Here is a 25333-nt window from a genome sequence, read left to right as displayed (position 1 = left end):
AGTAAGTCCTGTAAGTTACTTTCACCCCTGCTCTTAGGCCTTATGTACACTAGGATAAAAGGCTGATGGTACAGCTGCACTGCAAATTCAGGTGCAACTATAGCGCAGGTAGGCATATCTGCATTAGTTTTAATCTAGCTAGCAGGGGAAACAGCACAGATTTAAGCACAGGCTAGCTGCCTAGACTGGTTAGTCACATCCTCATTGCTACTGTTAGCTGCACTAGCTAAATTAAAGCTAATGCAGGTGTGCCTGTCGTTATTACAATTTAGTTTGTGATGTAGACATACCCTGAAACATTCTAAAAGTTTAGTACAGACAAGCAATGTATACTTAGTTTACCACATACTCAGGTGTCTGAGTTCAATCTAGGCTCCTCACTAAGGCTTTAACTTGATCAGAAGAACACATGTTGAAGGCAGCATTCCTACTTCACACTAGACCCACAATATGTTAGCAAGCACATCTCCCGTTTAAATTCTAATACAGAGAAGGTTTAGAGAAGAAGGGGGAAGTGTGCTGAATCTTTAACAAAGATATACTTTCCCCCAGGCAATGAAAGTTAAATAGGTGCTAGACAAGAATTAAGTTTTAAATAATCAATCCCATTAAGATATTCCTTCCTCTTTCAAGTGTTCAGTTTTTAGTCTTGTGATGCCATAATTTTATTAGGTACGCAAATCAGTATTACAGAATAGACTTTTGTTGTTGTTTTTTTAAACAGCCCAGAAACCATTTTTAAGTTTAAAATAACAACTTTAGGCTCTTTTACATTTTTAGACTCCCCTCCCCCCCCCAAAAAAAGCCTCATGCCCCCTTTATTTCAACTTCAAGACTCACAAAGAAAAACACATTCTCTATGGGAGAATTAGCATAATTACAGCATTGAGGCCTACTCCCACAAAGACTGATTTCAAAGGGCATTCACAGCACACAGCACTGTGCCAGATTGGGCCCTTTAAGGGAATAAAAATAACAGAGAAATTAAAACACTATAATTAAGTTATCCAATCATTATATTCAATATGGGTGAAATATACTGCTTAACAAAATTTGTCAGTGTAAGTCAAAAGGATAGAACCAATACAGTAAACTAAATGAATGTTAATCACTAATGACAGTTGTCAGTCATCCTTACTGCCTTGGTAACTAAAACTATTGCCCAGTTGCTCATTCTGAGCTCTAATTTACAGTATCTCATGACTTATAGTACTAGAGAAATGCTTGTACATAATGTAGAAAAAAATTGTCTCATTAAAACAACTTTAATTTTAACTTGCTGAAAAGCAACTCAGCATTACTCAGAGCATGGCAGCCTGAAAAGATCACTCAGTACACCAGCAAATAAAACCCCTAACATTTCCACTTCAAGTACCACTATAAAACTGAGTGTCACCTTTCACTACACAGAATCTAAGCTCAACTCTCACTTTTCCACCAGGCTGGTATTTTACACAAGGCTAATATTCAGCATGGAAATTTCATGTTACCCTCTAAATTACTGCAATTTAGAACGATTCACATAACACAAGACACTGGAAACTTCATGCTATCATTTAACATTAATTTTAATTTAACAATGCACTACTTTATCATCACTTTCCCCCTCAAATAACTCAGTATGCCATAAGAATGGCAAACAAGCCTTCCTCTGTATTCTCCCACCTGTAGAGCAAGATATTTTGAAAGGAAAGTTTCATTTACTTGTTAATTTTCAATGGGATAATAACTCAGCAGTGCTAGCAATTTAGTTATTACTAGTTGGGCAGCAAAAACAAAAGCAGTGTCAAAGCTGTTGCTAAAGTTGTTGATCCTGTAAAGCCCATTCATCCCACCCCTTCAGTGTATGTTGCCACCCCAATACCGTATTTTCTCTCTCAAAATTAAAAGAAGAAGAAATGGATGGATGTTTAGACATCTTGTAGAAAAACAAAAACAGGTAAGCCCATTCCCCTCTCCCCCCACACCAGAATGTATTGATTCCTTAATTAAGAAGAGGCCAGTAATGAGCATCCCAGCAAAAAAACAATCAAACACTGGGCATGGGAGTGTAAAGGAAGGAAAGAACGTCTCAAATACTTTCTTCCAAATACATCACTTGAAATCACTGGTCCACAACAATGTGAAGCATCTTCTGGCTGAAGGATGCATCAGTTAATGTGACAACTGAGCTTTGGGTTGTTTTTTTGTTTGTTTGTTTTTTTTGGAGAAAGTACGCTGGCAGGCTAGCCTGCATATTAATTTAGTGATTGTTGAACTTCTTCCACCTCAGGAAATGCTGTATTTCTTGTAGAATTTGCTTGAAGGTCAAACATATGCTGTTTGAAAGCCCTCTCTATTGTGTCCTTGAATACCTTCTTTCGCTTGTACTGAGGGCTATAAAAATAAAAAATAAGTACTGTTTTTATGAATATTCTTGATGCTTTCAATGAGTAATTTTCTCATCTCTCTTTCTATCACAAGCTTGTCCTTGTCAAGTGGCTTCATTTTGGATGTAAAACTGGTTAGACAGTTTCTTGCAGCAAGATGGTTAGATGGATACTTATGATACAACTACACTGCAGCTCAAGTAGACAGATGCGCTAGCTCAAAATCAGCAGTGTAGCTGTGAGTAGCACAGTGGCAGCCTGGGCTAGCTACCTAAGTACTTACCCAATGGGCTTGTGTGGGTTTGTACTCAAGCCGCTAGCCTGAGCTGTTGCTCGTGCTACATGCAGTGAGGCTGCTACTTTTACTGAGCTAGCTTGAGCAGAGTTAGCATGTGTCTGTGTACCCTAGGTGGGAAGCATGCTCCTAGCTGTAGTGTAGACATACTCTTAGCAGCAAATCTTACAAAATCCATAGGAGTTGAGAGAACAATTTTTCCTTTGTGGAATATTCATACTGTGGGGCTTGAACTATAAGGCCCCTAAATGCAGAAGCCCTCCTGGCGGAAGTGATTATGACTAAGCAACCACTTTAGTATATAAATGTAATGAAAACTTCTTAATAAACTCAAAAAGGTTCTGTAAAAAGTAGATGGAATACAATATTCAGATTCAATGTAGGACATTTGTGAATGTTTAGAGGTCTTAGGAATCCATCTACCTTGTGGTATCTAAATACATATTCCTTTACCCTGTGAGTTTATCAGAAGTATCTACCCTTAAAATCTTTTCACTGTAAACATCTGGAGTACTATATAATTCACTACCAGGATCCTATCAAAGCTTTAAGCTTTAATCAGATTCAGTTTTGCTGTATGTGCATCAGTGCCTAATTTTGTCTAACCCCTCTAGAGGCCTCTCTGGATGATCCCATCCTGATATCTAACACAAATACAAAGGGTATGTCTACACTGCAAAAAAACAAAAAAAAAACTACCCCTGCAGCAGCCAGTCTCAGAATCCAGGTCAACTGACAGGCTACAGGGCTAAAAATAGCAGTGTAAATGTTCCCACTCGGCTGGAGCCTGGCTCTGAAATCTGGTGGCGGGGGAGGGGGAGTTGAGAGAAAGAGGAGACAAACATCTACACAGCTATTTTTAGCCAGGTAGCGTGAGCCCTAGTCAGTTAACCTGGACTCAGACTCCCTGCTGCAAGGGTTTTTTTTGGTAGTGGAGATGTACTCCCACAGATCATGCTTGCCCTTCCTTGTTACAATCAGGTCAGAAATCCACTGTGTGTAAACTGAACACTCCACCATTTAAAACCATCCAACTTAGCCAGTCTGCTTTGGTGTTCAGTACCTCTGTAAGGGCTTGGCTACACTTACAAATTTGCAGCGCTGCAGCAGGGTGTGAAAACACACCCTCTCCAGCGCTGCAAATTGCAGCGCTGCAAAGCGCCAGTGTGGTCAAAGCCCCAGCGCTGGGAGCGCGGCTCCCAGCGCTGTCCGTTATTCCCCACAGGGAGGTGGAGTACGGACAGCGCTGGGAGAGCTCTCTCCCAGCGCTGGCGCTTTGACTACACTTAGCGCTTCAAAGCGCTGCCGCGGCAGCGCTTTGAAGTGCTAAGTGTAGCCACAGCCTAAGGCACATTGCCTGGATTGATTACCAGGAGCGCCAACCCTGGAAAAGTAGCATGCCTTAAATGTGTAGAAGGTATGCCACTGTTTAAATGTTTTCTGACATCAACAGACTGGAATCAATCCAAAACAGTTTTTAAAGGATATGGAAAAAACTCCTAAAATAATGTTCTCTCAGAACCACCAGGTAAGGGACTGAGATATGATCAGAAAAATATAACTTCAACAGTTCTTCCTGGAAATTGCCTAAAATATCCAGTGGGAGTCTTTATGTTTCACACAGATCCTCACCAATGGTCTACCGCTATGCACTGTATCATCATTCCTAACAAGGCCCAGGAACTGGATGCTGGAAAGAGTCAGAAAGGATTTTCCCCTTCCAATCACATACTGTAATTTGAGCAAAAATTCTTCTGAAAGACTTGAGCACGGCTCATCAGCATTAACAGGTGAGTAAATATTTATCTGTGAGTTAGGCTCTTCTAGTTCCTGTTGACAATCAAGACAAATCCCACTACACTGTAATTTTGGAAAAAGAAATCAATGACAGATGTTTGCACAGATGATTCAAAGTTCTTGAGTTACCTGGCTGGGTCCTTGGTGGGAAGAGACTAATTTCCCTCTGAACTATTATGTCCTTAACCAGAGAGGAGGTACCTCAGTGTAGCTCTGGGAACAGATTATTCTTCAGAATTTTATACTTAATTTGTGTTTTAGTTTAATCTATATCCCTTGCTAGCTGGTTTTTGTTCATCTTCCATCACATATGACACGTCAAATGAGATAACCATGTCTTTTTTGCATGAAGCAAGAATATACTGCAGCTTTGGTTTTGGAGAGCTCTACCACTCTCCGTAAATATAACAATCTCTTAGCATAAGTCTGATAAACCCCCCTTTTTTTTTCCCTTAGGAGTTTAAGTATTTTAATGCAACTTCTTATTCTCTGTCTGAGAGCTGCTCCTTTTCTTGGGAGGAATCTAATTCAACTGGAATTAGCACTGTCTTTCTCTCTCTCCATTCAATGGGAAACCACAAAATGAATTACCACCATACTGAGGAGAGAAATGGAGGATGCAATATTAAAAACTATCTGAATAATAGAGGGAAACATGCTTACTATTGAAACAGCCAAATTTCAGGTAGACAGGGAGTCACTGTAATGCTGCTATTCAGACAGGTCAGCTGGAAGGGCAAAAAGGGTGATAAAGGAGATTCTTACACTCCTGTAACACTAGTTGGGGAAAGGGTATCTTGAAGAATGCAAAACAACTCTGGAGTCCAAAAGTGTACAATCACCCTTCCACCAAGGGCTGAAGAATGAAGTATGTTTCACTGCTTCTTCAATTTCCTTTCTTAGGCCTTTTGGGCATTTTGCCTAATAGTACTGGGACTCATACTGTGGCACACTAGCAAGCAAAAAAAAAAAAAAAAACACCAAACAAAACAAAACCCCTCAAAGGAACTTGGAAGCATTGAGAAAATTGGCAGTATAGGTCATATAAAATATACAATAAAGGATCACACTACTGATAGAAAATAATGAACAAAAAACCCAAAGATAAGACTTAGGTGGGAACTCTCCAACTATCTGCAGGCAGCCCTGAAAAGTAAAAACTTTGGAGAGGACTTTCTAGTATACTTAGCCTCCTGACTGACAGCTGACAATGCTTTTATTTTTGCCCAGAAAGCACACCAGTTATTTAGAACAGGTTGTAGAGAAAACTTCTATAGATATTTTTCTTAATTTTATTAAATTTTCATTTGCATCAGTAAAAAAACTAATACATATTTGTTTGCTAACAGTTCTTCAAGATGTGTTGCACATGTCCATTCCATTCCACGTATGTGACACCTACATACACCTAAGTGGGAGAACTTGTTTCCACAGCAGTAGCGGTCGGGACAGTGCATGTGTCCTCTACCCACTCATGCACATATACAAGGGCAGAGTGTGACTCCAATGTATAGGAGAAGGAGAGTGGGTCGTGCAATTGTCACTTGCAACTTAACTCAAAGAACAACAGTTACGAAACATGTATGTAACAGGTTTTTTGTCTGAGTGCTCACACTTCCACTATAGGTAATTCACAACCAGTTCCAGATGGAAGAGGGTATCAGTCTACCTAAACAAGGACAGCAACACTCTCAAATCTAGCATCATCTCATGAGACCTGTAAGACAGCATAATGAGTGATGAACATACTAACAGATGACCAACTTTGCGGCCCTGCAAACATCACTGGTAGGAATGTAACCCATAAAGCCAGCGCTGCTTGCACTCTCATAGTATGCACTAAAACTCTGAAGTAGTGGAATTTTAGCAATATTGTAGCACAGACTAATACAGGAGGAGATTCAGGGAGAAATCCTCTGCAAAGTGACAGGCTGCCTCTTCATCCTGTCAGCCAAGGAGATGAATAATTGCAGTGGCAACCTAACTCTGTAGCCTTGTCTAGGTAAAAGACAAACACCCTATGAACACACACAGTATGGAGTTTTTCAACGTTTGTGAGAGGAAGGTTTCAGAAAAGAGGTTGGTAAGTATACAGGCTAATTTAGATGCAAGTCTACCACAATTTTAGTAAGAAATTTGGGGTGTAGACACAAACTAACTTTATCTTCATAAAGCACTGTATAAGGAGATATAATAAGCAAAGCCTGAAGTTTTGCTACCCTTCTAGCCAAAAAAAAAAGCCAGCAGAAATACTACCTTCATTGAGAGATGAGAAAACGAGGAGGTAGTTATAGGTTCAAAAGGGAACCCTATTAAAACCCACAGAACCAAATTCAGATCCCAGGATGGTGTTGGGCCCTAACAGGTGGGAAGAACTTGTCCAAAATTTAAGAATCTAACAATCACAGGGTTGGAAAAAATACATCTTTCTACAGCAGATCAGATTGCAGAGGCAGCTGCCAGATGAACCCAGAAGGAACTGACAGAAAGTACTTTTTCATTGAGTGAAGCAAATAATCCAAAATCAGGTGAACTGAGCCTGTGAAGGGGCCACACAGAGAACCTCTTCCATTTCTTGAGGTAAGTATAACTGATGGAGGGGTTTCTGCTATTTAAAGAACATTTTGCACTCCAAAGGAACAGACTGCTTCATGGGGAACTAACTATTGAGCATCCAAACAGTCAAGTGTAGGCTAAGTGGGCTGGGAGGCAGTGTGCCCATGATTCTGTGAAACCATACCTGAGACCTCAGCGAGAGGTATAGTATCTCGAATCAAAAGGTTCAACAGGTTTGAGGACTAAAGTTGGTGGAGCCAGGCAGATACTATCAAAGAAGGAAGGAAGAGTTGACTGTCCAGGTGGATAGTTGGAAACTCTCAAACATTTATGTGGAAAGGAGATCCTGACCTGACCAGAGACCCAGAGTCTGAAAGTCCCCTCGGTGAGCTCCCCGACTGAGAGATGAAGCATCTGTGATTAGGGTCATGGAGGGCAAAGTTGGGGCAAAATGAACCCTATGGCATAGACCAAACACCTAATAATAAATAGAGATATACCTATCTCACAGAACTAGAAGGGACCCTGAAAGGTCATTGAGCCGCCTGCCTTCACTAGCAGGACCAAGTACTGATTTTGCCCCAGATCCCTAGGTGGCCCCCTCAAGGACTGAACTCACAACCCTGGGTTTAGCAGCCCAATGCTCAAACCACTGAGCTATCCCTCCCCCCACTGCAGGTATGTGAGTCTGCATGTCAAGTGGGTAATAAGAGGAATGGTAGAGAGACTTCAACCACCGCTGCATGACTCTGAAGTGATGTATGGCATTGTGAGTTATATATGTACAAGCCATCATATGACCTAGAGATTTCAGGCAATTCCTCTGTCGTACAAGGATATGCCTTGATGTTTTTGCGTAGTTACAAAATCACCTGAAACCTGGCCTGAGGTAAATACACTATCTGTGGTCGAGCCAAGAACCTCTCCTATGAATTTGATTCTCTGCACATGGAAAAGAGCTGATTTGTCCTTGCTGATCAACAGGCCCAACAAGTGGAAGACAAATTGGATTGTCCCAATGGCCATTGTTACTTGTCTGGACTGACTTCAAACCAACCAGCTGTCCAGACATGGGTACACCTGGACCCCTGTCTTACTGAGATGTGCCATAACCACTGCCATGCACTTTGTGAAGACTCAAAGGGCTGATGATAGGCTGAAAGGGAGAACCATAAACTGATAAACATCTGCTGCAACAAATCTAAAAAACCTCCAGTGGTTCTGGTGAATGGCCATATGGAACTAGGCACTCTTTAATAATTGTAGTCTAGGGATGGGAATAGGTGACCAAGCTGCAACCCTGTAAACCAAGGAACGTAAACCAAGAAAGCAACCAATGCTGCTTGTGCTCTGGTAGAGTGTGCTAAAATTCTGTGAGATAGTGGAGCTGCAGCAATGTCGTAGTACAGACAAGTACAGGAGGAGATCCAGAAAGAAATCCTTTGTGAAATGATGTTAAAGTAACCACACAAAACTTTATTTTTTATGTATCTGTTGTGGTTTGTAGGTCTAAAATAGGTTTGAGACTTCCCTTGGACTATGGAATGAAAAAATAGTGAGAAGAAACTCCCTTCACCCAATGCTGAGGAAGTACTTCCTCCACTGCCCCTAACTGTAATAGTTGGAACTTCTTGAATTAATATAGTCTTGTGAGAATGGCCCCTCAATGGGGATAGGGAGGGGGAGAAATAGAGGTAAATTGCAGTATATATTCCAGTTCCACTGTGCTGAGAACCCTGCTGCCAAAGGGAGAAGAAATTAGGGTGAGTGGTTCACTGGCCTTGACTAGGGAGTCAAATAAACTGCTTTGATATTACAGATTGTATGGAAGTAGCAGAAAACAGAGGAGGCAGAGTTACTCTCTTCCTCTGAAACGTATGTCATCTCCTGGATTGGTCTGGCTGCCTTATTGGGTAGAACAGCTTCCTCTGCTGGAACTGAGGGTGGAACTGCATTCTCTTAGGGCCTCGGGAATATATGCCCAAAGACTTAAGGGTTGCCCTATATCTTAGAAAATACAAAGCTTTGTCTGTCTTTCCAGAAAGTAAACTTGGGGCCTGAAAGGGGACATCCTCAATTGTTTGCTGGACTTCAGCTAAAATGCCAGATGACTGAAGCCAAGAACCACAATGTACCGTGACTGCTGTTGCCATCACCCAAGCTGCTGAATCTACCTAATCCAATACAGCCTGTAATGATGATCTTACTATCAGGCAGCCTTTATCTACAAGAGCTCTGAACTCTTTATCACCACCTGGCAACCTGTCCACAAATTTCAACACTGAATCCCAACTAGAGTAATCATAGTAAGCTAAGACAGCTTCATGGTTTTCAATTCCTAACTGCAATCCTAATGAAGAATAAACATTTTTCTGAAATAAATCCAAGCTTTTTGCATCTTTGCCCTTGGGAGTAGATTTAGATTGCCCTTGTCTTGCTTTCTGATTCACAGCTGCCACCACCAAAAATCCCAGGGCTGGCTGTGAATAGAAATACTCATGTCCCTGGGAGGGAACTTGGTATCTTTTCGCCATTCTTTGGCAGTGTGTGTCAGAGAAAAGTGAGTTTGCTAAAGAATTTTGGTGGGTTCTAAGATGGTCTCATTAATAGGCAGAGCCACTCTAGCAGGTCCTGCAGAATGTAAAATATCCACTAACTTGTGTGTATTATCCTGGGCCAGTTCAACTGGAACACCGAGGGAAGTGACTACCCTTTTCTTAAGTTCCTGGTACATTTTATCATCATTCAGAACAGGGGACAATGACATCTGAGAGCGCATCCTCATCTGGTGATGATGAAGAAGTGCTGAAGAGAGACACTATCATGTCAGTCTGCTGTTGTCTGATGAATATCTGTGACAGAAGGGTCAGATATTGGAGGGATAAGGTTCCTCAGCTGCTACAGTACCAGATGGAGAACAGCACCCTCACAGAGATTTTGGTAGACCTCTATCTAGGAGAGAAAGACCTTAATTCTGGGGCTACCCCCATGGATTTGAGAAAGGCCACTGTTATATTAGATATAATACTAGAGCACAAACCCAAGGCATCCTATTCCTGGACTTCTACTATAATAATCACGGTGCCAAGGCCTTGCCCTGCATAAGGAGAAATGAGATGCACAAACCGTTCTGTAATAAGATCCTGAAGTGCAAGATCCCACCTCCAATTCAGAGGATGAGTTAGCACAGTCTGAATGCCAAGCTGACACAGTACTGGGTGAAGCAGACAGAGACTGGCACCTGGACCAATGCGGGGCAGACAGTACTGGAGAAAGCATCCAAAGCTTTCCTCCTGAAGGGAACCATACATCTGCCTTGCTGCACAATAGTGCTTCCATACCCTGACAGTACCAAAAAAGATTCAGTCCCAGATGGCACTGAACATGCAGGTGCAGATGAAAGGTCTCAGTACTGAGGCCTGGGGTAAGAATAGTCAATTCCCGGACCTCATCCTGCGTCAGTGGTGAGTCCAGCACCGATAGACACAGGAGATCCCTAGCCACTGCGTATGCCTCAGGCATCCTCTGTATAGAAGCTGATGCCTCTGAAGGTCCTGGCAATGGAGTAGGTCTCAATAATACTACATGAGGTGCTGCAGTCAATGACTCTACACTGTTAGAATGAGGTACTGGAAGGTGCCTAGCAGGAGACGACTTTGCATTAACCTCAGTACTGGTCTTCATCTGGTGTTAGTCTGTTAGGCACCTAGCCCTCAAAGAGGAAGACTTTTTCTGCTGTTTGTGCAGTATCAGAGATAGAGAATGGTATCTTCTCTTTGACTCTCTGTGATGTGGGGATGCCACCAAGAAGTCTAATGGTATGCTCTGAGATGAAGTCATGTTTGAATCCGCACATAAGAGGCTGGGTGGCAAAAAGCCGCTTTCATGAGGATCTCTCTTATGTTGAATTTCTCTCAACTTCTTAGCCCTGGTCTTAAATCCACTACAGACGATGCATTTATGCCTCAAGTGCCTTTCTCCCAAACACTTTAAACAGTGGAGTGAGGACAGCTGACCAGCGTAGATTCGCTACAGCCCCAACACCACCTAAATCCCACGGACTTAGGCATGCCACAGTTTTGAGCTAAAAACTCAAAGGAAAATAAGATAAGAACCAAGAATTTTTTCATGATAAGTACCGCTAATGGAAATTATAACTACAACTGTACTAAACTAATTATTTACAATACAAAACCATCAAGTTTTCCTAAACAGAAGAGGAAAGAGCTTGAGACATGTTCTCTCTCTCTCACACACACGCGCACACCCCTGACCACAGGTGAGGAGAAGGAACTGCAGGGGGTGGTTGGGACACCTCTACCCCTTTTTAACCTTGGCTACTGGCATGAGGATGCATGCACTTCCCTGGTATGGGAAAACATTCTTCAGCTTTAGTGCACTGTCATGCACACATCTAGAATGAAATGGACATGCGCAAGCACTCAAAGAAGGACTGTACATTGTAAATTTGATCCATATTCAAATGGAATATTGTGAAGAAATGTTTCTGAATTAAATTAATGCCTTTGAAGTGAGATAATACAGCAACTTAACCAAATTTTATCTTATCCAATAATGAAATAGATACAATATTAAAGTAATACAAATTATCATTCTTATGTATAATATAGGATTTTTACTATTGTATTAAAATATTTCTATAATAAAATAGAAAGTGACTAGGTTTATAGAGTTTCTTTTAAAAACTATAAGATATGACAAACACTGTCTACAACAAAAAGAAATAGCAATTCCTCCCCAAACCGTAGCTCTTCAAAGACACTGATGAGGTATGACTCTCCTGGATCACTATTTCTTCCATTTCTTACGATGACAGTAATTTTATAATTCCATTGGCACATCTATATTTGACACAAACTATTCACAGTAGTTGGTTTCATGTTCCTTTATGCAGCCTGGGTAACCATAGCTACCTACATCAGACAGTGTCACCAGCTTCAACAATTCTATGAGGAAAATTCCTCAAGTACTCATTGTCCAAAACTGCCATTTTAAAAGAGGTAAGTTAAAAACAGTTGTAGCTCTGTATATATGGCATTTTTCTATATATGCAACAAAATACATAAATCAAAATCTTAAAAATACTTACTTTCCGCATTGGACAAAGTGCAGGGATTGCTGTCAACCAAAGCTAACTGAAAATGCTGAAAAAGAATTAATATTGATTACTTGTTTGATAGTCATAATTTAGAGAAATTTTAATACAGAAACAAAATGTTGCTATTTGAAATCAAATATACTATTTTACATGAGTCAGTTAGGCTGAAATGCAAGAACTAATATATATCTTTTGAAATTTTATCTTTAGCAGATATGTTTCATTAGAGGAAAGTAAAATAATTTTTCAGAATGTTTCATGAACTTAAATGACAATACTTCTAACAATTAAGTTTAGAACAGATATTTTATGAAATAGTTAAGATAGTAAGTTTCTAAAAGAATGACTTCATCATTTGAATGGTCAAGATCTGTTCAAGCATTTATTTGACCTTCACAACAACTGAGACCAAATCATAGCCATTTCAGAGTCCCATGCAAATAAACGTGCAAATCATTAAATGGCATATTTACTACAGGAAAATAAAATAGATTCAGAAGTACAGTGATTTGAAGCATCTCACCTGTTTAACAAGATATTAAAGCATTAAAAATAAATGACTTCAGATAAAAAGTTACAATTTTCATAACCACTTAGAAACCAATTGTCCCAGTTTTTTATTTAAAAAAAGACAATTTCTGTAAAATATTTGGAATTGTGTCTGACTGTACTGAATATTATAAGATTTCATTTAAAAATATATAAACTCTGAATTTATTTCTTAAGCATTTCCCTTCTCCAGAGGGGAAGGGAAACAATCAAAGTAATAAAGTTTGTCTACAAGGAAGTTTAGAAGTGACCAATCATTTTACAGTAGAACCTCAAAGTTATGAATTCCAGAGTTATAAACTGACCAGTCAGCCACACATTTCATTTAGAACCGTAAGTACACAATTAGGCAGCAGAGATCAAAAGAGAAAAAAAAGCAAATACAGTACAGTACTGTGTTAAATGTAAAACTACTAAAAAATAAAGGGAAAGTTTAAAGAAGTTTTTATAAGATAAGAAAACTGTTTGTGCTTGTTTTACTTAAATTAAGATGGTTAAAAGCAGCATTTTTCTTCTGCATAGTAAAGTTTTCAAGCTGTATTAAGACAATGTCCAGTTGTAAACTTTTGAAAGAACAATCATAACTTTTTTTGTTCAGAGTTATGAACAACTTCCATTCCTGGGGTGTTTGTAACGCTGAGGTTCTACTGTACAAGTTTCACATTAATTCAGTTAACATGAAAACTGAGAACTAAGAGTAACTGGGTGTAACAAAATAGATGGATATGCATACAAACCTAAATGCTTCAGCATTTTTCAAGAAACTTCATAGAAAACAAATCTCCTACATACAGTGTAGAGTTTGGATTAATATTTTCTTACTGCAATGTACAAGGCCTACTGAATATTGGTACGTATTGCAAGTACTAAATTTCAATGAAGCAGATAAGATACTTGATTTGTAATTGAGATTGTAACAGCAACGTTTAGATACTGACTAAATCCAAATTTAATATGAAATACAAATCATGTAAATGAGGCTACTGAACAATTATACGCAATCTTGTTAGCATGCAAGTATGGCATTTTATTTGCTGGTGTCTAGAGTACCAAGCAGGTAAGCGACAGTAGCTGTTATTAATGAAGCAAGAACATTTAAAACTAAGTTCCAGGGTAAGTGATGCACTCACCCTCTTTTCAAGATAGTTGTAAACACAAGGATAACACTCTAATAACATCTCAATAGAATTTGACTCACAAGAATGATACTATAACAAGGTTCCATAATACACAGGACTTTTATTTAGACATATCTATGACCAGCTTAAAATCAAACAATTAAAAATACCAACTACAGTGTTACAATTCAAGATAAATTATAAAGACTAGTGCTGCACCACCCAATTACAAGGATGCTCTCTAAGCCATACATAAATGGAACAGACATCCTTACTACATTCTGTCAACTTCATCCATGCATACAAATAGTTGCCAAAAATGAAGTCATCTCAACATTAATTATAAATCCTAGTTTATCATATCAGCATCATGAATACTTTTGAACAATTCAATCACCAAAAAAAGAACACAGAACACACTGGACACACATGACTTCCAAAATAAAATGAAAAGATTAGACCAAAACAATAATATTAGCTTATTGCTTAGACTTGCCTGTTTTCTTTTCGAGGGCTCAGCAGTGATAGAGAAGTTAAAATCTCCTCTCACTTGCATTGCAATGCAGGTTGTGTGCCCCAGAGACATCCTTTAGTCTGTTACCATAGCAATACTAAGCAGGCAACTTAAAAACGATTAAACAAAATTAATCAAAAGGTCTCCTTTACATTTTTTCTGATAGAAAAAGATGTACAGACCTGTATATTTAGGCCTGTGCAAGGGCCTAAATTTTACACGGACACTATCATGACCTATTAATGTTTAACATAAAACAGAAAGATACAGATTTGCTTTCACCTAGTAATACTATTATACAAAATGAACAGATCAAAAATGGAATATTTGACACTTATTTGGCGGTTCCTCTTCAGAATGGTTATGTTCATCAGACCCAGTGAGAGAACACAGATAACTGCATAAGTAGAAATGCCCATTTCAGCATTTAAATCTACCCGTATTCAACACTACACAGTGAGACAGCAGGAATATTCTCACTAAATAGGAAAAAAACCACACACATTACCTTACAATTTCAAATTCCACAGCAGCGTCTCAAATATTCCAAAATGTTATTCATTTCTGACTGCACCATTTAGCAAATCACACTGTAAAAACTACAGATAATCCTGAACAGATGTATAGATTTTATAGAAAAACAAGGCACTTATACAAAACAATTATTACAAAAGCTGCATATACAAAACCAACAATCTTTCAAGCACAAACACACATTAACCACCCTACACCTCTAGTTGGTTACAATAAACAACAGCATCCTTTCAGGTAGTCAATATAGACAAAAAAATAACCATGCAGCCTAATAAATTAAGCTAATCCGTCACAAACAATCCCATAAGTTACTACTATCAACATCAAAATTTACAAAACACCGTGTTAATTTCCAACTCCCATTTCTGCAACAAACAGAAGCAGCTAGCAAACATCTGCACCTCACACAAATATTGCGGTACTGAAGCTGTCTACTGCTGTGTGAAATAGTTGTTATGCAGGAGAGGCCGCTGCAGTTCAGAGACGACATACAATACCTCAAGGCAGACAGCAGTCTATAGAAATTCAAATCCTGAGTAAGAGGATTTACCTAGAAGGCTCTGTTCTGAATGTTAAGAAGTGTCTTTTCATTTCAAGTGCTATAGCTGAAGTAATGAAATAGCTTGATTTGTAACAATCTATAATAGTACAATTATCAGAAGACTGTTTTGTCTCCTTTAGAGTCCTTGACTTCCCTATATGATTGTGATAACAATTTCTGATGTAATCTTTCTGAGAAATTTAAAGTACAGTGCTTGCGTATGTACTCAATTATTGAATGTATTAAACCCAATCATAAAATGAAAATAACAGAATTAAATCTAATTTAAAACATTCTGTTCACTCTTACTACTAGAAGTGAGTGTATTACAGACACACAGAATCACTAATTCTCTTTAAAAGTATTTATCGTCCTCATTTACATACCTTTAGCATTAAAGAGGTCAAATACGTGATTTTTTTATTGTTTTAATCCATTAAAAGAAAACCAACAAATACAAAAGGTAACATTTGCCAATCTTACTGCAAGGCATTCAATAAGAGTAATTTGTAAATAAAAACCTTTAATAAATGTTTTTAAATGGTGAGTCTAACCCCTTTTCTTATCTCTAGTGTGATGTAACAAGTTTTGCTAATTGACAGCTGTACATTTATTTAGCACACTAAGCAAGCCATCATTTGGAAGCAGACAATTCTGACATCAACTTACCACCAGGGAAAGCCTGATCTCAGTGCAATTCTGTCAGAGATAGCTTTTTCTGACTATATGACCCAGGTGTGATATGTATGTTCCTTAGAGCTGTCTTTGTTCAGATAACTAGGACACAGTAAGCCTTGTGTAATCAAAGTGTTGGCACATACCCAAGGCACCATTTGCTAAGCATGGGGGGTGGAGGAGATGATGTGCAGCACGTGCTGCCAGACCAACTCTGCTCTCCAGGGTCCTCCAAAGTTGGAATTAATTCATGTTTTATGGAAAGAGGTTTGTGAGGCATAAACATCGTTTCTTTCATCCTACACCATACAATCAAAACACCAGAAATCAGCTACGAGAATAGGACAAAAGAAAAGTGCTCAAGACAGAATCAACAAAGGTCATATATTTACATAAACTGAACGAGATCGATCTGTTCAGAAGAATCACTTGCTCAAAACCAAAAAAAACAAAAAAAACAAAAAAAAAAAAAAAAAATGAAACTGGATTTGGAAAAGTTTCTCTCTTCTCTTCTCTTCAGGCAATCTCTGCATTGCAATGTAATGTTTGTCACAACCATATCTGAGTACTCATGTTGGCTATGCTACAAAATATGGCAAGGCAAAAAGCACTTAGTAGTACAGCATACTCACAGTTTAGTTAAACTACAGTTAAAAGACTAGAAGAAGAGAGAAGAGAGAAGAGAAGCTGAGCTCCTGCAATTATCTGTACTGATGCTACTGCCTCAGTTAACTCTGCTTTATTACCACTACTCATACTCACTTTTTTCTCTTTTTTCTCTCTCTTGAATATAATCTCTTTCTCAAACTCACCTAAACTCAAAACTCCGCATGAGGACTAGTGCATTGGCCAGAGGGGGCATATGAGGACGCGCCGCCCTGCCCCCCCCCCCCCCCCCCCCCCCCCCCCCCCCACCCCCCCCCCCCCCCCCTGCCCCGCCCCTGCCCTCCTCCTCTCCCCCTCCTCCTCCCCTCCTCCCCCTCCCTCCCTCCCTCCCCCCTCGCCACCAACAGCTGTTTGGTGGTGGTGGGGGGCTGGGGGGCGGGCGCGGGCGGAACGGGGAACAGAAGGGGCCCGCCAAGGGGGCCTGCGAGGCGGCGCGGGCGCGTCTCCCTCTTTCCCCCCCCGCCGGTCCGCCCGCCGGTCCCCGCTCCCGCCCCCCCCCCCCCGCCTCTCTCCCTCCCCCCCCCCCGCCCGCCCGGGTCTCCCTCTCCCCCCCCCCCCCCGGCGGGTCGGTTTTCCTTCCCACCCACGGCCCGGCCCGGCGGTCCCGCTTCACCCAGGCCCCGCCCTTCCCCTTACTTACCGAGCGCGTCTCCGGCGAGGCCTGAGCTTCGTCCCGCTCAGAGCCGCGTGGTGTGGGGGTGGGGCTGGGAGCTCACGCCGAGCGCAGCGCTCAGCCCAGAGCCCGCCCCGCCTCCCCGCGGCTCGCGGCGGCGGGCGGCTCAGGTGCTCGGACGGAGACTCGGCGCTCTATGCGCCGAGGCTCCAGGAGAGGGGCGGAGGCGGGAGCCTCCGCTTTTCTCTTGGTGGCCCCTGCGGAGCCTGGGGCCCGGGGCAAATTGCCCCCTTTGCCCCCCCCCCCTCTGGGCGGCCCTGGGGAGCTCCGCGGGCCGCATGCGGCCCGCGGACCGCATGTTTGAGACCCCTGCCTTAACTGATCACTCTCCTTATAGTGTGTATGGTAACACCCATTGTTTCATGTTCTCTCTGTGTGTGTATATATACACACACACACACACACCTTCCTACTGTATTTTCCACTGCATGCATCCGATGAAGTGGGCTGTAGCCCACGAAAGCTTATGCTCAAATACATTTGGTGCCACAAGTACTCCTGTTCTTTTTTTCTAGCTCCTGCGAACAGTCACACTGCAAAACAACACTCAAGTAGCACAAAGCATTTGAAATAGCAGCAACAGAATAGCTGAATCCCCACTGCATTACAGCTCAAACAGCAGCAGCATTTGGACCTCCAACCCATACCCCCTAACAAGTCAAAACGCATCACCTAGCTGATCGTTGTGTGTGCATGGGGAACTGGGTAGGGACAACACTAAACCTATACTTTGAGCTAACACGGCAGGGACGACAAGCCAAGAAATGTGAATTGCTGTATTAAATAATCTAGAATGAAGTTAAGGTCCATAGACTGAAAAAAATGGAGTGCTACTGATATTCATTAGCCTGAATTTTTAAAGATTTTGAATCACACTTATTTTTCTTTTTACTGTTTATTTTTCTTTTAAGAAATCAGAAGCACAGAATGTCAAACAAGCCAATTTTTAGCAATTTACTCCTTTGTAATTACAGGATACAGTGACTAGAATATTTTCTATATAATACTTTAGTTTTCCTACAGGAGGTAAGTAGCAAACTGATTAGGAGAAAGATCTTCTTAATGCATGAGATTCAGTGATCCATAATAAAAAAAACTGTATGAACAATTCCAGCTGTTGATTCAATTACAAAGCTTCCTACCTTGTTAAGTAATTATGATTTGTCAAAGAACATGTGTGGGTATATATCATACAGATAAACAGAACTGGTCAATTTGTGTAAGAGTTAAAGAGCACTTTAAATTGCAACCCTTATTTTCCGTTTACCTACAATTGTTTAAAAATAATTTTTTGACAGATTTTATCATGCTTGAGCTTCAGCCCACAAAATGCTTTTTTTTCTTTAGACAGAGACAGCCACCTGAACAGCTAAAGATACAAATTCAAAGAAATGTTCATCTTTTTAGAAGTATTTTATACTTTTTTCAAATAGTTCCCAGAGGAATAGGATTATAGTGAAATATTTTGCATTAATGAGTTTAAATATTAACTAAGACTTTTCATTAGTAAATGTAATTGAACTAGTTCAACCGTTTTTGTTCCAATTAAAAACTGATTTAAGAACTTTAACCCTGACATATTTACAGCTCTTAATTAATGCTTTAACCATGTTTGAAAAATAAATGTGGTGAAACAACATTTTGAAGGCTTGAAAATAGCCCAACTTTCTTAACTTAAAAAAGATGACACAGGGCCATGCTGCTACACATCTTCACTCATGCATTTTTGATTCTCTAATGGGAGCATGGCAACAATAACTCCCTAATTTTTCAACTTATTACCCTCCCAGTAGTTTAAGTTACAAACTCAAATAATGATACCACAGGTATTCAAACATATCCTACAAAAAAAAATTACAGGCATTACAGTAAGTTGAATAAGTGATGGGATAGTGATTGATTGCTTCAAAGCAGATACCATTAACATGTGTATATAGAAGATTTTAAACTCTTGTTCTGAGTCCCTGCATTTTTTTTTTGAAGACTAGTAGGATTGAAACTCAAACCCTTTAGCAGTCACCCCTACACAATTTAGTTTACCTCATAATTTTTAGCACTTCCTCATGGTTTTGTAGCAGGTGTCCTGTTGTTGTATGGATAGAAATATTACCTACACACATTCAGTAGTCCCAGTGTAGTAGGATAGCCAATTAGACTTGGGAATGGAGAGGGATGGGAGTTTTAGAGGCATGTTTTACTAGGGGTGAGGGTCTGTCATGGTACCAGGAGGTCCCTTTTCAATAGGAGAGATGAGAGACAAACAAAGAAGGTGGATACAGACTGTAGTCATCTCTCCCACAAAGTGGTTCTCCAACCTGCATGTAACTGGGCAGGAGTTCTGTAACACACTGCTCATTGGGCTCCATAAGTCTCTTTTGTAGACAGCAAAAGCACCAAATTAGGTTGTGTGGTTGATGTCTTCTAAAAATGGGATATGAAAAATCCACCCACCTATGTCAGGAGCAAGAAGCAAGGTTTCCACTAGTGGGGGAGTTGGAACAGCATTTGCAAAACCATGAATTTCTGTTGAATGAGAGGTTTAATTAAATACATTTTTCTACTTCTTTTGTTTGTGACAATAACCTGGTGAATGAGAATTCATGCAGTACCAACTTCTCTAGTCTGAAGATGGATAGCTCAAGTGCAGTGTTTCTCAAACTACTGTACTGGCGACCTCTTTCACACAGCAAGCCTCTCAGTGCGACCCCGCCTTACAAATTAAAAACACTTATTTATATATTTAACACCATTATAAATGCTGCAGGCAAAGCAGGGTTTGGGATGGAGTCTGACAGCTCATGACCCCTGATGTAATAACCTCGCGACCCCCTGAGGGGTTCCGACCCCCAGTTTGAGAACCTCTGCTCTAGTGCATATTCAGCCGCTCACAGCTTTCCCAAAGACAGAGTCCTATTCATCCTGAGAGAGAGAGTATTTTTCCAGTCTGATTATGATTAGGTCCAGATTAATCACACTGTTAAACAATAATAGAATACCATTTATTTAAATATTTTTAGATGTTTTCTACATTTTCAAATGTATTGATTTCAATTACAACAGAATGCAAAGTGTACAGTGCTCACTTTGTATTTATTTTTTATTACAAATACTTGCACTGTAAAAAAAACAAATAGTATTTTTCAATTCACCTAATACAAGTACTGTGGTGCGATCTCTATATGATGAAAGTTGAACTTACAAACGTAGAATTATGTACAAAAAAACCCGGCATTCAAAAATAAAACAATGTAAAATTTTAGAGCCTGCTAGTCCACTCAGTCCTACTTCTTGTTAAGCCAATTGCTCAGACAAACAAGTTTGTTTTCATTTACAGGATATAATACTTCCCAGTTCTCATTTACCTTACCTGACAGTGAGAACAGGCATTCTCATGGCATTCTTGTAGCCAGAATCACAAAATATTTACATGCCAGATGCACTAAAGATTCATATGTCCCTTCGTGCTTCAACCACCATTCCAGGGGACATGCGTCCATGCTGATGACTGGTTCTGCTCAGTAAGAATCCAAAGCAGTGCGCACCAACGCATGTTCATTTTCATTTTCTGAGTCAGATGCCACCAACAGAAGGTTTATTTTCTTTTTTTGGTAGTTCAGGTTCTGTAGTTTCCACATCTGAGTGTTGCTCTTTCAAGACTTCTGAAAGCATGATCTACACCTCGTCCCTCTCAGATTTTGGAAGGCATTTCAGATTCTTAAATCTTGGGTTGAGTGCTGTAGCTATCTTTAGAAATCTCACATAGGTATCTTCTTTGCGTTTTGTGAAATCTGCAGTGAAACTGTTCTTAAAAACAAACAATATGTGCTGGGTCATCATCCGAGACTGCTATAACATGAAATATATGACAGAATGTGGGTAAAACAGAGCAGGGGACATACAAGTCTCCCTCAAGGAATTCCCACAAATTTAATTAAGTCATTATTTTTTTAGCAAGCGTCATCAGCATGGAAGAAGCATGTCCTATGGAATGATGGTCAAAACATGAAGGGGCATATGAATGTTTAGCTATCTGGCACGTAAATACCTTGCAATGCTGGCTACAAAAGTACCATGCAAATGCCTGTTCTCACTTTTGAGTAACACTGTAAATGAGGGCAGCATTATCTCCTGTAAATGTAAACAAACTTGTCTGTCTTAGCGATTAGCTAACAAGAAGTAGGACTGAGTGGACTGGCAGGCACTGAAGTTTTACACTGTTTTGTTTTTGAGTGCAGTTATGTAACAAAAAAAAATCTACATTTGTAAGTTGCACTTTCACAACAAAGATTGCACTACAGAACTTGTATAGGGTGAATTGAAAAACACTTTCTTTTGTTTATCATTTTTACAGTGCAAATATTCGCAATAAAATGATACACACTTTGATTTCAATTACAATACAGAACACAATATATATGAACAAGTAGAAAAACATCCAAAATATTTAATAAATTTCAATTGGTATTCTATTGTTTAACAGTGCAATTAAAACCGCAATTAATTTTTTGAGTTAATCACGTGAGTTATCTGTGATTAATCAACAGCCCTAGTCCAGATACTGTGTGTCAAGGTCTCCTTCATTCAGTGGCATTCCACTGTAACAGACTGAATAAATATAAAAATGAATATTACAATCAATATCGTATTCGTAGTACTACACCTCTTCCTCGATATAACGTGACCCGATATAACACGAATTCGGATATAATGCGGTAAAGTAGGCTCCAGGGGGGTGGGGCTGCTCCGGTGGATCAAAGCAAGTTTGATATAACGCGGTTTCACCTAAAACGCGGTAAGATTTTTTGGCTCCCGAGGACGGCATTATATCCGGGTAGAGGTGTATTTGTTTTAGTGGCTGGGAATAGGATTGTTGGGGAGCCTGATAAGGTATGGAATGGTTTAGGATTGTGCAGTAAATATTACCTGGCTGATTCTGTTGAAGTGATCAATAATAAAGTAATGACCTTTAAGTAGTCACAGAATAAGGCCAAATCATCTACTCTGACCTACTGTATACCACAGACCACTAATGCATTCGTCATCATTATACTTCAGAATTTGCACCGCATTGTGATGAATAGGCAGCGCATGCTTCTCAGATGTTTCTGAAGACAACATTGCACCAGTTTTCACAAAGTTTGTCAGAGGAACATTCTCTTTATAACCATAAGGACTAGAAACATTTTTTAAAAATGTATGCTTAAAGTCTAGAGCAAAATTCAACAAGTGCTGGATTCTGTGCCAAATTCTGGGGCCAAAATATCACAGGAGTACAAAAGGTCCTAATTATAATTTGCCAGTCTGAACTCTAGCAATGTTAAGACAATGGAAAAGTAATGATTTTAAAAAGCATTCTAAAGAGGGCTTATTTCATGCCTTGTAAAGAGCATAACTCTAATAATTATCATTATAATCCGAAACCTTAAAATAGTAAAAATTATGTTTAAAGCCGCTTACATAAAACATAGATGATTTATGTTTATGTTCTAAAATTGTGTACAAATCATGGAAAACATTGACCTTTCCTCTTTGCCTCAAGACTCCTACTGACGATGACTCATCTCTTGGCATTAAAAGACCATTACTTTATTCTTAGCAATAACAAACAAACACAAAAGTTTAAATACCATCAAAAACCATTACAGTATTTCACACTACATTAACTGTGCTATAATTTGTGGGACCCCAAAAAGCCAGAAGAGATCATAATATGGAGAGCTGCCTCCCCTTCCTGCCACACTGTCAAACAGGAAGACTAAACTGAACAATGAGTTGCTATGTCAGCACACAGCCCCAGACAATTGTTCGTTCTTAAGGCCAGCTCTGTTAGTTCTGAACAATCATCTGAAGCTGTCTAGATCTTATTACTCATACCTGTCCTTTAGTGTCCTGAATCTTTGTACCAAGGTCCTCACAATAAAAGTCAAATTAATTCCAATATTCCAGGATGTGGGTAACTCATCTGCCACTGTCCCTCTGTAAAGGTGGAATGTTCATTACCCATGAAAACTTCCTATCCCTACCTCTTGGTTAAGACTCCTTGGGAGACTATCACAACCAGGGCCATTCCTAGGGGAGTGCGGGGCTTGGGACATTAGAAACTTGTCGTGGTGTGCTCCCCCTGGCTCCACCCCCATTCCACCTCTTCCCCCAAGGCCCCACCACAAACCTGCTTCTTCCCCACCCAGTTCCGCCCCCTCCCCCGAACACGCTGTGCCCTCCCTCCTTCCCCCTGCACCCCAGCGCCTCCTGACGCCGTGAAACATCTGATCTGTGGAAGGTCCTGGGAGGGAAGAAGGGAGGGAGGCTGATTGGCTGGGCACCCTGGTGGGCAGGAGGCACTGGGGGGGAAGGGGAGGTTCTGATGGGGGGCTCCTCGCCACCTGCCTGCCGTTCACCTCCTCACTCCGCTGGCCCGCCCGCCTCACCTGCGAGGCCACCCAAAGCGCGGGGCCCAGGGCAGTCGCCCCGATTCGCCATACCCAAGGGATGGCTCTGATCACCGCTCTACTTTCTTCATTTTTCTTACTTTGTGCTTTTCATTTAGGGATTATTTATTTATTTATTTGCTGACCTGTGCAGCCTCTAACCACAACTCTGTGTGAAACTGCAGAAGTTCTCGGAGTATGACCAGTTGGACTCACTGCACAAAAGTGTAACTTGTGCATATATCTGTAACTATAGAAACATACTATGCAAAAGCCTAGTTTAATGCACCATCAAGCAAGACTGATACATGTATATTATACAAAGTGCTGTACACACAGTGATTAAAGCAAGATATTCAAAGGTATTTAAACACCTAAGGATGCAGGCAAGTACCTGGTGGGATTTTCGAAAGCACCTAGAAAGCACACATCTTCCATGAAGTTTAAGGCAACTAAGCACTTCCTGATGAGGCAGGCATTAGAAAGATTTGTTCCACAGAGAATCCTGATGGTCAGACATGTTTTTGTTTAGCCAAATAACAATGGTTAAAAAATACTTTGTACAAATGCATTTTTTTTAAATCAAGATTTTTTAAGCAACTATCTCCCAACGTTATAGCGGCGCTGTGCACACATGAAAAACTTGTCTCACTCCATTTGATATCTGAATGCAACATGTGATAGACCATAGCTCTAAGGAACTTCTGCTTCATTCCAGGTATCTGAATATTTATACAGAATGAGGCTAGGCTCCACTGAAATTAAGATTATTATTAACAAGATTGCCAACTGTAAAACCAGGTCAACTGATTTTCCATCAGGATAACTTTGCCCAAGAAGTCTGCATTAACTTCTGAGTATGTTACAATGGAAAATACTGAAGTAAATGAACCAGTCAGGAAACTACAGTTTTTATGTTCCCAAGTCTATTATACTATTAAGTTTCACTTTTTAGGAACAGCAAATACTAAAAATAAATTGTAAAATATGAAGAAAAATAAGCAGATTTGCAATCAACATAGCAGTATAACATTAGTTACTTATGTCACAAGTTTCAGAATCAGCTTTGTTACATATCAATTTTCCTTGTTACATCACAACTGAATTCAGTGACAGAACTATATCAGATGGCTCAATGGTAAGAGTTTAATATCCAGTTTCTATAAACAAACAGCTTTGTTTTTCTAAAAGTGAAATGCTCAAAATTTTTTCACTGCACAATTAACGGAAAATTAATACTTCCTTGTAAATTAACTATCACATTTTTTCTGTGCCCAAACCATTCCTTAAAAAAATCCTTCCACTCTTCTCTTCTTTTTCTGGCCTACACTTATAGGATCCAATGACATGTGCATGCCACAAATACAAAGGAATAGGGCAAAATAGTACAGCATTCAAGTCTACTCATGATCTGCCAAACCTCCAGCCTTTCCCAGCCCTGCTTTGTTACTTTATTTCTTTTACATACATACACACACACACACACACACACACACACA

The 25333-nt window shown here is 40.0% G+C and overlaps 1 protein-coding gene across 10 annotated transcripts in view; it reads right to left on the bottom strand.

The window, feature by feature from the left end:
• The window catches only part of KDM6A (lysine demethylase 6A), a 288340-nt gene that overhangs the window by 106462 nt on the left and 156545 nt on the right, over positions 1 to 25333 (bottom strand). For all 10 annotated transcript variants that reach the window (XR_005598273.1, XM_039538040.1, XM_039538068.1 and 7 more), the window contains one exon: positions 12128 to 12182. Coding sequence is in view for 9 of the 10 variants with exons in the window: in XM_039538040.1 (XP_039393974.1) it covers positions 12128 to 12182 (55 nt within the window). In the remaining variant the exon portion in view is untranslated. The remainder of the gene's footprint in view (positions 1 to 12127; positions 12183 to 25333) is intronic.

The sequence above is a fragment of the Mauremys reevesii genome, linkage group 1 (genome assembly GCF_016161935.1).
Source record: "Mauremys reevesii isolate NIE-2019 linkage group 1, ASM1616193v1, whole genome shotgun sequence".
NCBI classification, from domain to species: domain Eukaryota; kingdom Metazoa; phylum Chordata; order Testudines; family Geoemydidae; genus Mauremys; species Mauremys reevesii.
This window is presented reverse-complemented; position numbering and strand designations above follow the sequence as displayed.